The following is a 15,101-nucleotide window of genomic DNA, read 5'->3' as shown; positions in this document are numbered from 1 at the left end:
TCTACCAATATGATATATATACCTGCTACTGTATTTTCCACTGCATGCATCTGATGAAGTGGGTTCTACCCCACAAAAGCTTATGCCCAAATAAATTTGATAGTCTCCAAGGTGCCACAAGGACTCCTCGTTGTTTTTGCTGGTACAGACTAACAAGGTACCACTCTGAAACCTGAGCTGTTAATGTTTCATGAGTTGTGCAAGGCTGATTTACACACACATGCACAAGGGTACCTACATACAAACACACGTGAGGATGTGCAGACACACATGCATCCTTCAGTATACATCTCTAGACATCCGTACCCACACACCTCAGTGTGCATACGGAGGTACCCACGTACCCAGGTACATATAGCCACATGCACACATGGCCATGCACACGTGTGCTTAAGCTCCCTATGTAAATACATACCCCAGCCCACGCCCGCAAGCGGAGAGTGTAACACTGAGGCCGGAGCCAGCCCCGCGCCCCACCCCGGCCGCGCCTCATTGGCCGGCCCCCGGGGCTGCCCCAGCCCCCGCTCGGCCCCCGCCTCCGTCACGCTGCTGGCTGCTCCGTGTCATTTCCTCCTCCTGCCGCGGGAGCCCGAGCTGGCCGGGGGATGTGGCGCGGGGGGTCGCGGCGCTAGCGGCCATGGAGCCGCCGGAGGAGCGCACCGAGAGCCGGTTGGTCTCCTTCCAGTACGTGCACGTGCAGCTGCAGGGGGGCGCGCCCTGGGGCTTCACCCTCAAGGGGGGGCTGGAGCACGGGGAGCCCCTCATCGTCTCCAAGGTAAGAGGCGGCCGGGGCGCGGCCAGCAGGAGGCGCTCTGAGCCCGAGAGGCGCCGGGGCCGCCTCGTCCTGCTGGAGGGAGCCGGAGCCGGGGCCGGGGCCGGGGCGCGCCTTGCTGGAAACTTTTGTCCGGGGGGCGGAAAAGCGGCTCGGCAGCGGGCGGGGGGTCCCACCTTTCTGGGCTGGAAGCTGGTTGCGACGGGAGCCGCGGCCCCTGCCCCGCTTTGTTTGCCGGAGGCGCCGCGGGGTGCCCTGGCCGGCCCGGGAGCGCGGGATCGAGCTCCAGGCAGGAGGGCGCAGGGAGCTTGGCCGGGGCTGGGGACACGCACACGCAGGGGAGGAGGCTTGGGACGTTCGTGGCCCCCGGGGCGATCAGACAGGCCGGGAAGGAGGGAAGCGGAGCCGGCCCGCTCTGCGCTGGAGGCGGGTCTCCAGGCAGCTGGGGCTGGGGGCGGCCCGGAAAGGGCTGGAGGCTGCTCCCCACTCGCTGCAGTGTTGGCGGCGCAGGGAGCAGCCCAGTCCGGGCGCCCGGGGAGGCGCTGTACTGCAGGCAGGAGCCCCCGGCGTTGGGGATGGGCCAGGCAGACCCTCTACGCTGGGTCTGTGCTCTGGGGGAGTGGGGAAGAGACTCGTCACCCTTCAGAAGCCGTGCGCCGCTTCCCATCCCCCTAGGCTGGCTGTGGCAGCCCCTAGCCAGGACACACTGCAGGCTGGCCTCTGGCCACCCCCCGTGTCTGTCCCTGGCTCAGCTCGTCCCGCTCCGGAGAGCTGGGCCAGGGGCTCTGCAGAGCGGGAAGGGCTGGCTGGAGGGCTAGGGACACTGGGGTTGGTGGAAGGTTTCCTGGGGTTGAGTAGGCAGGAGCCCGAGTGATGTGCTGGAGCAGCGTGTGACACCAGGCTGCGCTTCGCTCCCTGTTAATAAGGCAAAAAAAAAAAAATCAGAACCAAAAGTGTTTTCTTCCTTTGAGGGAAGAAAGGAGCAGGGGGTGGGGTGGGCACCTTGAAGACCCAGGTCTGAGCTCCTGTCAAGGCCAGAATTTGGGTGAGCGATGGATTTTAAAACAAGCTGCAGCTGCCCTCCCCTGCGCTGGGAGCAGTGTGTGTCTGGCACGGGATGAGGAAGAACTAAAAGAGACTAACCCCTCCTCTCCGTCCTCTGCGAGCCATTGGATGGGATGGAGATTGGTGCCAATGGCTGTCTCATGCAGTCTACTGGGGCTTGGACAGTTTACCAGAGGCAAGGGGTAAGAGCACAGGAGTGGATGCAGAAGGCCACAGTGAGGTGGATGGGGACTGCTCCCTGCCACCAGTGCTAGGAATGAGGAACTGATCTCTGGTTGTTGCTTGGGAGCTCTGTCCTTTGATGAGCACCTCTGGCTAGTCCGTGTTTGAAGCTGAGCTGCTTTAGGTGCTGCAGTGGAGAAGGGACTCTCTCTTTTCCTCCTCTAGATCTTAGCTGCTTGGAGGGAGCAGGGGTCTCTGTTACTCACCCCCTCACCCCATTCTCCATTATTGTGGGTCTTCCTCTCCATGTGCCTAACTTTTGATTCTGAAAAAGATGTGGGCGTGGGATGGATAATTGGCTGAATGTGAGTTCCCAGTGTGATGCTGTGGTCAAAAGGCCTAATGTGATCCTTGGATGCATAAACAGGAATCTCAATTAGGAGCAGGGACATTATTGCACCCCTGTATTTGGCACTGGTGCAACGTCTGCTGGAACTGTGGCCACTTCTGGTGCCCACAATTCCAGTTAAATTAGAGGGGGTCAGAGAAGAGCCATGAGAATGATTCAAGGATTAGAAAACCTGCCTTATAGTGAGAGACGCAAGGAGCTCAATCAATGTAGCTTAACAAAGAAGATTAAGGGGGAGCTGATCACAGTCTACAGGTACCTACGTGGGGCACAGATATTTAATAAGGGGCTTTTCAGTCTGGCAGAGGAAGGTCTAACATGATCTAATGGCTGTAAATTGAAGCTAGAGAAATCCAGACTGGAAATAAGGTCTAATTTTGTAACGGTGAAAGTGATTAACTAGTGGAACAATGTACCAAGTGCTGTGGTGGATTCTCCATCCCTGACAAGTTTTAAATCAAGACTGGGTGTTTTCTTAAGAGGGATTATGATGGGGAATTTTCTGGTTTGTCTTAAACACAGACTTGATGATCACAGTGGTCCCTTCAGGCCTTCAAATCGATGAACTCCATTATGCCTTTCACAATCCGCTGCCTCAGCATAACATTGATCATCCCAGGTGGCTGTGAACAGCAGCTGTGAAACTGACCAACATCTTGTTAACATCACTGCAAATGTGGCAAAGCTGTGAGGTGCTGCAGAAGCAATGGGGGTGTCTGCAGACTCAGGAAGATAGCACTGCATCTGGTTCTGCTCAGCTCACATGTGGAATGGGACTTTGGCTATCAGACAGGCCAGCAGCTTTCTTTCTTTTTTTTTAAAGGAAAGTTTAGATTTAGGAATCTGGCCCTGTGGTTCCTCACCATTAGTTCCATGCGGATTGCAATGAGAAGCTGCCTCTGATCAGAGTGGAAACTTATGTAAAGGGTGCTGAAAAGGAGGTTAAATAAACCCCAAATGCTGCTCCTGGAGCTGTGGACACATGACTCTGTTAATTTCCCATTCAGGGCTGGGCTGGCTTTCCACCCTTGCAATGGAAATAGCCAAACCTGCTAATAGCCGTTCCAGCTGGCTGACACTTGAGCTTTCTTTATTACTATTTAAAAATGCATAAGGCTGTAGTGCAGGTCAGGTTGTTTAAGTACAGTTCCCCAGGGGTGTGAAAGGGAGCAGGGTGGATAGGTTCAAGTGGTGGCCGTGCTGTCTAGAATGCATGTGTCAGGGGTGTCTGGGCTGAAGATGCGGGAGGGGGAGTTGAGAGCAGAGGGACAGAAGAGGCTAGAGGGGTTGATCTGAGAGTTGGGGGTGGAAAATGCCCCAGCGTGGATGCTGAGCTACCTAAGTGCCTCCTAAGCTGGGTTGGCCGCGGCAGGAAGCTGAACGTGGACAAGCATCTGAAAAGTGAAATCCCCAAAGAGGGTAGGTGACTGGTCTGGGCTAGAGGGTGTGACGGGGAATGGCACAAAGTTGAAAAAAGGGAATGGTTTGTCTGGGTCTCAGGAAAACATTCCTACCTGTGAGATCTGTTAGGCTGTGGCCTGGCCTCTCCCAAGGGGTTACCCATTCCTCTTGCCCCAGGTTGAGGCTAACAGCATGGTCCCCCTGGCCTGTGTGTGGGGTAGAGAAGGAGCTTGCCCCTCTCTCGTTGGCTGACTGATGTGGTGCCAGGGGACAGTCTGGCAGGATTTTGGCACACACTGGAACGCCTGGGACCCGTGAGCAGGGCTGGGGTTGGGAGGGGGCTGTAGTGGTTCTGAATATCATTCTAGTTCACAGTGGGCTGCACTAGGCCGTGTCCTTGCTGCTCTTACCCTCATCCTTGTGGGAGCTGCCCTAAAGAGACAGGACAAGGGCCAGCCAGCCCCACAGTTCCGAGGAAGGGCAAGAGCTTCCATCGTGCACTTAGCTGGGGAAGCATCCGCTGGCACTGCCTCTGGGAGCTGAAGTGGGGCGAGAAACCTCCCTGCTGACCATGGTGCGGCCCCTCCACGCCAGCTGCTGGGCTGTGTTAACAGTGCATTAGCCACAGGCCATGTTAAACTCCTCCAGGTGGCACAGCATTCCTGCAGGCATGGATGGGCCCCCGGGCTCCAGGCAGCTGCTGCCTGTTCTCCAGCAGCCTTGGCCCTGGTGTCTCGCTGGCCATGTTCACTGCCCTGGGTGCGACAGCAGCTGTTCTTGCCAGCGGCCTTGCAAAGGGGACTTTCTCAGGTGGGGTCCCCAGCAGCTAACAACTGGATTGAGTGTGAAGTTCAGCTCTGACTGGAAGTAGACTGTAAAATTAATGTTGTGTGGAGCCCAGAGTGAGCTCTACGGGCTCGGGGTTCTGCCAGGTTTTCATCCCGTGTGTCCGCTCCCCAGACCTGGGCTTCCAGTGTTTGACCAATGAGAAGATCTATGCTCTGAGCCCTGACCCACGGGGTGCAGGGCTGTGGGCCCTTTCTTCAGAGCCTCATTGGCTAGGAATCAGAGTAACAGCCGTGTTAGTCTGTATTCGCAAAAAGAAAAGGAGTACTTGTGGCACCTTAGAGACTAACCAATTTATTTGAGCATAAGCTTTCGTGAGCTACAGCTCACTTCATCAGATGCATACTGTGGAAAATACAGAAGATGTTCTTATACATACAAACCATGAAAAAATGGGTGTTAATCTGGATTTATGCTGGAAATGGCCCAACACCCATTGTTTCATGTTCTCTGTGTATATAAAATCTCCCCACTGTATTTTCCACAGTATGCATCCGATGAAGTGAGCTGTAGCTCACGAAAGCTTATGCTCAAATAAATTGGTTAGTCTCTAAGGTGCCACAAGTACTCCTTTTCTTATTGGCTAGGACGTGGCCTGCCCTGTGGTTCTCGCATTTCTGTATTGCAGACCCAAGGGTTGCTAGCCAGAGCCCTGGCAGGTACAGGCAGCATGGGGCTTGGGTTCCCAAGGGGCTCGTCATCCTGTGAGGCTCCCAGAACTCGAAGGGGTCCTGTGGGCAGGGCTGGGGGCGAATCACATGGGTGCCTGCAGGTCATAGGGAGCCATGTGCTTGATATAGGACTCTGGGTTTCTGGGTGTCTTGCAGCAGCCGGAAAGAGTGGGAGTTTCTTAGGGTCCTTCCAAAGCCAGGCCATTCTTCTTCCCCCAGCATTTATGAGGTCTGAAATGTATGCGGGACAGGGGTACACCTTGCTGGAGCCCAGCCTCTGCTCTCCCCATGGCTGTGTTGAACAGCGGGTCATTGCCCTCTCTCTGAGTTCCCAAGTCAGGGGGCAGTGGGAACACAGGAGTGACTGGCAGTAGTGAGGGCCAGGGCAGCTCCTCAGAGCCCCTGCAGATGCTGGTAGTGCTTTAGTGGGAGGAGGCCGCTCATGTTCACATGGGAGTGTTCCAAGGCTCCTGGGCCAGTATGTTGCTGCTGCACCCCCTTCCCCCTGCCCCCGCTTCTGGTGTGATGGAGATTACTGGTCCCCCCAGCTCCATGGCCCTCTCCTCTGGCAGCGTGGCCGTGGCCCTGTGGCTGTAACCCAGCTGCGGGCACCCTAGCTATGCGCGGTTAACCAGAGCCAGTGTGATGTCCCCCTACGCTGGCTGGGTGAGTGATCAGCATTGACTGCCAGAGGAGCCTCTCCCAGCTGCCTCCGGCTCTGGTTACACTTTCCCTCCGTCTTGCTGGTAATGAGAGCCAGAGGCCTTCGGGGAGGAAGGAAGTTTGCATGCCGAGGGGTGTGCATGTGTGATCCCAGCCTGCAGGCAGCTCAGGTCCAAATTCAGCATCCACCCTGCCACAGGGTTGGCCTGGCTGCACTCTGGAGAGTGGGACCCATCTCCTCCCCTAGGAAGCTGTTGCCTTGTTCAGAGGGGCTGCTTTGAGCTCAGGTGGGGTGTGTTGACCTGGGGTCTCCTGGCTGCCAGAGCAGGATGCATCCTCCATGTCTCCTCTGAGCCCTCCTGCTGTGGGATGCACTAGCAGCTGCGATGGGCTGGCAGTTGGCCCGGGATCTTGGCCCTGTGGGAGTGGGCAGGGCTCTGGGCTGATGTGCTGGCTGCACGTCCTGCACAGATGCTGCTCCCTCTAGGATAGTTGCTGGAGAAGGATCCCGGGCATGTCGGCTGCTTGTGCTGATCATCTCGGCCGGTGATTGTCTCCTCAGCCCACCCGAGTTAGAAGCAGGGCCCTTGAGTCCGGTCCCAGAAGTCTCTCAGCTCCAGCGTGCTCACATCTGCCTGTCTAGGCTGTGTCCTGGTCCTGTGACTCCCCACAGACAGCTCTGCTGGTGCCCCTCAGTCCCGACCTGCAGCCCCTGCTATCCCAGCCTTGGGCTTCCCCCTGAGTTCTGCCGGTGCCTCTCAGTCCTGACCCATGCCCCCTGCTGTCCCAGCCCTGGGCTCTCCACACACACAGCTCTGCTGGTGCCCCTCAATCCTGACATTCAGCTTCCCCGGCGTTTCCTGTGCACAGGCTGCCATTCATTTCAAACTGTTTGTCTTTGTGCTGTGGACAAATCTCATTATTATTTCTGACCTAGGAGTAGCACTTGAGCAGGAGGTGGAAGGTCAGTGCAGGAAACCTCTGCCCTACCTAGAGCCTGGCTGTTCTTGCTGCGCGTGGCTTAGTGCTGGTGAACAAAGGGCATTTGTTACAGCACTGTGTATTCAGGGGAGAATTCCCTGCAGGCGCCCTGGCTCCCCCCAAGCCCAGGCTGTTCGGAGCTGTGGGGTGGCGCTGGCCTGGCTGCTGCTGTGCTGCATGAGCCCTGGACGGGGGTGATGCCTCTTTGCACTGCTCTGGGGTGGGGTGGGGTGGGGCGGGGCTCCCCAGTGTTCCTAACGTGCCCCAGTGAAGGGAGCTGTGTGACGTTCTGGCACAGAGGGGGCATGTGGCCATAGGTACTTCAGCAACATCCCTAGGGGTCGGCGGGGATGGGAAGCTTTGCCCCAAAGTGGTGGGGTCTATTCAGGTTGCATTTGTCCAGCAGCAGGGGCACAGTCTATGGCCTGTCACTGCAGTATCTGAGTGCCTGGCAGCCACTAATGAGTCCCCCCAACACTGCTGTGCATGATCCCCTTGTTCCAGGTGGGAAACTGAGGCACGGAGTGGCAAAGTGACCTCTCAGGAAGTCTGTGTGGCTGAACCAGGGACTGAACTCAGATCCCTTGAGGCCCAGCCCTGAGGTGGGCTGTTCTCTGACTGGAGATACTCTCTTCATTCTAAAAGAGGTCGTGCTGGACGGTGCAAAAACCAGGCTCAGGGTCAGCACCTTCCATCCCAATGTCAGGGGGGTGTCTGTGTCTTCTGGGCCCTGCTTGCCTGGTGCAAGACCCCGTTATTAAATGAGCCCCCTTAGAAGAGCTGAAGGTGGCTTGTGAGCAGGGATTTGGAGCAATCAAAGTTTTGAATTGCTCCACTCCAGTTCCGCTCCAGCACCAATAGTGACTGCTCCAGCTCCGCTCCTACTCAAATGAATTTTTAACTAAATAAAAAAAGTGCATACTGTAATTTTGAAAAAACATTATTTTTATTCAGACTTTTAAAACAATTTAAATGTCTTCAACAGTGATACAAACTAGAATGATTAATAATTCATTCTGTAAAAAATTATTGCAGCAATCAATCAATTCATAGCCTGCTGCAAATCATTTAAAATTAACTTTAAAGCCAAAAACAGTCACTCTACACTAGCTTGAGTTGGCATGTTCGAAGCAATTCTACAGGCAGCCTGAGTGTGGTGTGGGTAGCTATGAAAGGCCTCAAAAACAAACTTAACTTTTAGCCTACCAATAGACTCCATTGCCTCACAATCTTCCCGAAAGTTTCTCTTGAATAATGCTTCATTACAATTATGAATCGCAGAAACTCGCCGGCGTCTTTCTTGTTTATCCAATTCCTTTTCAAAGGCGTCATCTTCTGAAGAATTGGTGCTTGAACTATCTCCATTTCCCGGTGATGGTTGAAGACGTCTCTGGGATGGACACTCGAACAAGTTCAGAGTGGAGACGGAAGTTTGAGAACAGCCTGCTATTTCTGAAGGATGTGAACTTTCTGAAACTGCAAATTCGATTGTTGATGACACCTTTTGTTGTGTTTTGTTTTTGTTCAACCTCTTGTGCCGACTTCAAATGTAGCAATAGATTTTGTTTTTCGAGTCGTCGAGCAATATCAAGGAGCCCTTCCTTTGCCTTTGCTATTTCCCTAGAGGTAAGAAGAATCCAATACCATGGGTCAACATAAACTCCAGCAAGGAAATGAATATTGTCAAAAAGCTTCTCTTCGTGTTTCTGCATGTAGGATAGAATTCCTTCTGCAATTTGTCCACCATTTTCTTTCAAGAATTTTGACAGTTTTCGCCATTCCTTCATTAAAACTTCCAGGGTTACATCAACAGCTTGCAGAGTAACAGCCGTGTTAGTCTGTATTTGCAAAAAGAAAAGGAGTACTTGTGGCACCTTAGAGACTAACCAATTTATTTGAGCATGAGCTTTCGTGAGCTACAGCTCACTTCATCGGATGCATGCCGTGGAAACTGCAAAAGACATTATATACACACAGAGACCATGAAACAATACCTCCTCCAACCCCACTGTCCTGCTGGTAATAGCTTATCTAAAGTGATCATCAAGTTGGGCCATTTCCAGCACAAATCCAGGTTTTCTCACCCCCATACACACACAAACTCACTCTCCTGCTGGTAATAGCTCATCCAAAGTGACCACTCTCCCTACAATGTGCATGGTAATCAAGGTGGGCCATTTCCAGTGCAAATCCAGGCTTTCTCACCCCCCCGCCCCCCGGAACACACACACACACGCACAAACACACTCTCCTGCTGACAATAACTCATCCAAACTGACCACTCTCCAAGTTTAAATCCAAGTTTAACCAGAACGTCGGGGGGGGGGGGGGGTTAGGAAAAAACAAGGGGAAATAGGCTACCTTGCATAATGACTTAGCCACTCCCAGTCTCTATTTAAGCCTAAATTAATAGTATCCAATTTGCAAATGAATTCCAATTCAGCAGTTTCTTGCTGGAGTCTGTCAAGTCAACAGCTTGAAGATTCATGATTGTTTGGTTTGGCTTTGCCAAGAAGTCTCGCAGGTTCTTCACTTCGTCCCATTCAACTTTTGTTAACTTGAGTTTTCTTGTTCCAGCAGCAGCCACTTGTTCACAGTAAGATTGAAAAACGAGAAGCCGATCAATCATTGCAAATGTTGAACCCCAGGGAGGCACAGTATCCAATGATTGAGTTAAACATGTAGATCAAGCAGAACACTTTGAATACTTGACAACGACTTGTCGAATTTTTGCCAGAAATTTCTTCGCATGTTCTTTGTTCAGTCCATCCTAGATTGCCAACTGAGGAGTGTGAATACCACACCTCATCAGTTGGACTTTTGAGTCGTCCTCATGACGCCGTGTTGGAAGTATAAGGCTAGGGTCATTAACCCATTGCGCAGCAGCAACCATGTTGAGCTTGATTTCATCCATTCCTTTAGTTCCTTCATCAGGCAAAATAGCTTCAGTTCTGTCCACATCCCTGTTCTCAGAGGTAGAAATGGTTTCGTTGTCCTCGCTTAAATTTTTGATGGCACACGTCATGTTTGCTACATTGTCAATGCAGATGCTCAGCACTTGCATTTCACTGATCGCAAATTTTTCTAAAATAGCTTTTACTTGAGTTTTCATGTACAAAGAATTGCGACGCCCTTCAGTGTCGATTATGTCCAAGGTTTTTACCACAGCTTTATCTTTTCCTTCTTCGTAGTACTGAGCACTGATTGCAAGGAAATTTCTGTTTCCATGGGTTGCTGCATCCATTTTCAGGTAGCACAATTTTTGCTCCAAAGCTTTCTTGAGCTCTTCGCGACCAGACTCAGCGGTGCTGACAACTAAATGACGAACCGCATCGTGCCCTGTCGAAATGCCAAGCTGCCGACCCATTTCACCTGCAATTTTTTGGAATCCTTTGTTCTTTAGCCTGAAGGTAGTGAGTGGTGTTGAACTCAAGCAAGCCATTTCCATCAGTCCTTCATGGAAAGTACTGGCATCCAGGGTGACTGTAACCTTTTGAGGACTTCAAATATGAGTCAAGTTTTGTTTGCTCAATTTTGGGTTTCTTTTCAGATGAAGCGCTGCAAAAAATCTTTTCTCCAGGACTTTTCAAAGAGCTAGATGAACGTTGTTTAGCTGCGTCAGCTTTCTGTTTTGCCTCATCTTCCTGGTCCTTTTTGGTAACCAGAGCCGCATAGTTTTCAGGATGATTACGTTTTACATGCCGCCAGAGGTTGAGACTTTTCATGGCACTTGCTTCACTTGTCTTGAAGCTACATGGTTTGAGCTCGCCATTCACTTCCTTTTCAACCTTGCACGTTGCCAATTTCTTCTTTGCTTTTCCCAAAAGCCCAAATTTGGGCTTTTCAAATTCAAAAGTAAAGACGTCGTTGAGATCCTTTTCTGTAAATCGACTATCAATCATGGGGGGCAGATTTGGTTTTTTTGTTGAAGCCATGGCCAAATCTTCTTGTGCTGCTACTGCAGCCAAATGTTTCTTGTTATGATCTTTGAAAAGCAATGAACGAAAAGCATTACATTTTTTTTATAATGTACCTGCTTGTGGTATCTTAACCACTTAAGGTACTTTGAATTTATTTTGGATTTTCTGGACAAAAATGATTGCATTTTCTTTTTACACAAAATTATTATTAAAGTATATTTTAACATGTTTCTTTCAGTTTTAATGAAGTAAAGTATTTTTAATATACATAACTAATATAGATTTTTATTTATAAATTGCAAGTTTTTCTTATGAAATTTGGCGGTAAAAATATTCAAAATATTTTCCAAAGTTTTAACTAATATCTCAAAAATGCTTTAATATAGATGTATCAATAAAATTTGGTATGTGCCATAGCGTTAGTATGTGCTATCGCTGTTCTACAACATTAATTGTTGGGAAGTAACGAGGCTACACATTACAAGGTTGAAAATAAACTTTAACGGGAAAGCGGATTCAAATTGCAAGCACAGTCCTTTTAGTAAAGAGAGCAAATTTTCAGAAATATGTTTATAATGTTTCCAGCCTGATGAAGGAAAAACATATTTCTGAAAATTTGCTCTCTTTACTAAAAGGACTGTGCTTGCAATTTGAATCTGCTTTCCCGTTAAAGTTTATTTCCAATGTTCTATCATACAACATCATTCAAATAAAATTATTTAAATTACAGGTGTCGTGAACTTGGGGGACTGGGCTAATTTTATTTAATATTTTTTACATCTTTGACTATTTAACAGATACGACCCTGGCATATGATTTAATGCTAAAACATGCATTTAAATGGTACTCTTAATTTATTTTGTATAATTAACCGTTTCTGAGAAAACTGTTTAGAAATTTTAATCTGCTTAGATGCTTAGAATGATACAAACAATTTTACTTATTACTTATTTTTCAACTTTGGAACCATAAATATTAAATGTAATAATAAATAATAACCAAAATTATTAACTTATTATGGAACATATTACCACTCGTAGCCAGGGGCAGTCGACGACAAGCCTTTGTTGAAATATGAAAAAAAAAGTGACCCACCGCCAGTTCGGGATGCCTATGGTTTAAATAATTTTGGATAATGTAATATGGTAGCACATACTAATGCTAAGACACGGACATAATTTCATTACTTTATATTAAAGCGTTTTTGAGATATTAATCAGAAATTAACTTTTCAACATCTCCTTGAAGGGACTGTAGCGCCCTTAGGAAGAATTTTAGGACACCTGTTCACAGAAACGTTTTTTCTTAAAATGATCAAAGCATTCACCCCCAAAGTTTTGTTGGACATTTTCCAATCACTCTGGATATATCACAAAAATCACTCCTAATTTATGCAAAAATGTTTACTGTATATTTATTTGCCTGCTGCACGCGACTTTTTCAATAAATTTAAAATTACAAACAACGCTACCAAAGACCGTTGAACAGATGACATATAAAATAAGTCTTCCAGAGTGATACGGGAGCATGTACAAATGAACAAATGGTAACAGGAGCCCGTGTGAGAAATGAGCTTAAGTGGTTAATATCTCTTGCGATATCTTAATATATCAATAAACAAAAACATTATTTATTTTGCAATATACCTGTTTGTGATATCTTAAATGTTGCATCTTGCGTCACACTTTTCCATAATCGCAGCACTCAGCGCATCTCGTTGATCAACCCTTACAAAAGAAGTATCAACACATACTAATCTATCTAACTAATCTACGCGAGTACGTACTCCCCTAACCTTGACACAAGGGTGGGAGCAGTCTGCAGTGTTGCCGGATGTCTGATAATTATCTGATTCTTTAATAAAACATATCTCCAAAAACCTTTGTAATTTTGTATCTGTACATTAAATCTTGATTTCGGCTGATGTGAGAATAACTGACATATTGTGTAAAGTGGTAAAGTAGATGTTAATATCAGTTGTTATACAATCTGAAACTTTTTGGCACCTTTAGGACTTTCTTGCTAAATATCATTCATTTTGGATTGAAAATGGGGGGGAAAAAAAACCTGGAGCAGTAGACCAGTCAAGATTTTCTGTGCTCCGGCTCCACTCCAGCTCCAGGCAAAAACCTGCAGCTCCACGCTCCAGGTCCGGGCTCCACTCCAAAGGCCTGCTTGTGAGCGGTCCATAGCGAGTGTAACACCAGGTGCTCTGCTCCATCAACGCAGGCTGTCCTGTCCGTAGGAGCCTTGGGCAGCTCTGCTGGGCTGGTGCCAGTCCTCTGCGATGCTGGGGGCTTAGCCTTCGCCCAGGCCTGTCCCTTGCCCAGCGTTCAGCCTTGGTGCGGTGCTGTTGGCCCTCATCATGTCTGCGAGGAAGTGCCACCCTGCGGGCTGAAAGGATACAGTTTCTTTGCGGCTCTCTGCTGGTGCAGGATCCTCCAGAGCAGCTCAGGGCTTTGCTGGAACTGCTGCTTCCTGGCAGCCTCCCGGGCAGAGCCAGCCCTCGCTCCCAGCGTCGGGGCTGGAGCTAGGCATAGATCCTAGCTGGCTCCATTGTGTCCCATGCTGCGTGACCAGTGCTGTCCCACCTCTGCCCAGCCTTTGCTCTTTGCACTCCTGTTGGCGGAGGGTGGGTCCTGGGGGTGCTGGCACACAGGGGTCTGTGCTGGGGAGCACCGAGGGGCTGCAGTGATGCTGGTCTCCATGCTATGTCTGCCCGTACTGCCTCCCCTAGTGCTAGGGTCCCGGGGGGGGATGGGGAGGCCAGGCTGAAGGCCAGAGCCGTGCTGGCTTGGAGTGATTGCACCTGCTGACAGTGACGAAAGGTTCTCGGGAGGGGCATCTGGGGGGTTGTCAGCCTATACCAGGAGTGATGGGTGGCCCCGTCCAGCATGGGCAGATGTGCCTGGCAGCTCTGGCTGGTTACTGGTTTCCAGTAAAACTATTCTCCACTGTTCAGCCACTGTTCTCCAGATGACTAACCAATTTATTTGAGCATGAGCTTTCGTGAGCTACAGCTCACTTCATCAGATGCATACCGTGGAAACTGCAGCAGACTTTATATATACACAGAGAATATGAAACAATACCTCCTCCCACCCCACTGTCCTGCCAATACCAGCAGGACAGTGGGGTGGGAGGAGGTATTGTTTCATATTCTCTGTGTATATATAAAGTCTGCTGCAGTTTCCACGGTATGCATCTGATGAAGTGAGCTGTAGCTCACGAAAGCTCATGCTCAAATAAATTGGTTAGTCTCTAAGGTGCCACAAGTCCTCCTTTTCTTTTTGCGAATACAGACTAACACGGCTGTTACTCTGAAACCTGTTCTCCAGATGTGTACGAAGCCAGCGGGAGCAGGCCTAGGGCACGGCTGTGCTGAGGAGTGAGGGAGACTGGATCTGTTTGGGGGGGCTGGGGCCAAGGTCTCCTGGAGCTGGGTGCTCAGAGCTGTGAGTCATCCCTGAGCTGAAGCTGGGGCCGCTCTCCCTGGGCTGGAGTGTCCCCACTGTGAGGACAGAGGTGGGGAGTGCACCCCTGCCCAGGGATTTCCAGAGCACTTCTCTGCCTGCATCCACCAGGGACACCCGCACTGAGGGCAGCAGATGTGATGTGTGCAGGAGAGGGCAGGGCCAGCCTTGGGGGTGTCTGGCACACGCAGCCTTTTCCACTCAAACTCATTGGCAGCTCTGTGGGGAGGCCCAGCACCAGGGTGAGGGGCCACTGGCAGCACCTGCTCCCCTGACTGCCTGGGGATGTCCTCGCTCTCTGGTCCCCGGGTATGGTGGGTGAGGATGGGGCCTGGAGCTCCCGCTTCACCTGGGCTCTGGGGGTTGGAGCTGGCTGGTGCTTGGCCAGGAAACCTCCTGGGGAGCCCACGATGGTGCAGAGAGGGGTGCCCCATCCCAGGGTGGTGCTAGGGGGCGCTGTGCTGGGCCATACTTTTGGTGAGCTGTGACGGTGATCCTCGGGGTTGGTATGAAAGGTCCTGCAGCTCAGAGGGGAGAGGGATGAATTCCAGTTGGGGGGCCCAGGTGTGTGCTGTGTCCTCAGACTGCCCCTAGCGACAGCACGTCCAGGACGCTCCTCATGTGGTTATGCAGCGCTGCTGCGGGGGTCTGAGCTGACAGGGGAGGAGTTCTGGGTGCATGTTATGTGGGGGTGGAGGGTTTGTGCACTGGGGACCATGTTGCTGAGGGGTGGGGAGT

General features: G+C 50.6%; 1 protein-coding gene and 1 long non-coding RNA gene across 3 annotated transcripts in view; both read left to right on the top strand.

Moving 5' to 3' along the window:
* Window positions 1-550: 550 nt before the first annotated feature.
* Window positions 551-15,101, top strand: part of SHROOM4 (shroom family member 4) — a 63,888-nt gene continuing 49,337 nt past the window's right edge. The window contains exon 1 of one of the 2 annotated variants that reach the window (XM_075132347.1): window positions 551-775. In XM_075132347.1, the coding sequence (XP_074988448.1) occupies window positions 638-775 (138 nt within the window). In that variant the 5' untranslated portion in view covers window positions 551-637. The remainder of the gene's footprint in view (window positions 776-15,101) is intronic. The other variant, XM_048864379.2, reaches the window with a different exon arrangement.
* Window positions 954-3,379, top strand: LOC142073204 (uncharacterized). Its single transcript, XR_012669943.1, has 2 exons — window positions 954-2,019; window positions 2,931-3,379. It is a non-coding gene; the product is annotated as an uncharacterized LOC142073204 (long non-coding RNA).

Source organism: Caretta caretta, chromosome 9, assembly GCF_965140235.1.
Source record: "Caretta caretta isolate rCarCar2 chromosome 9, rCarCar1.hap1, whole genome shotgun sequence".
NCBI lineage: Eukaryota > Metazoa > Chordata > Testudines > Cheloniidae > Caretta > Caretta caretta.
The sequence above is the reverse complement of the archived record's forward strand: the minus strand, read 5'-3'. Positions and strand labels throughout refer to the sequence as shown.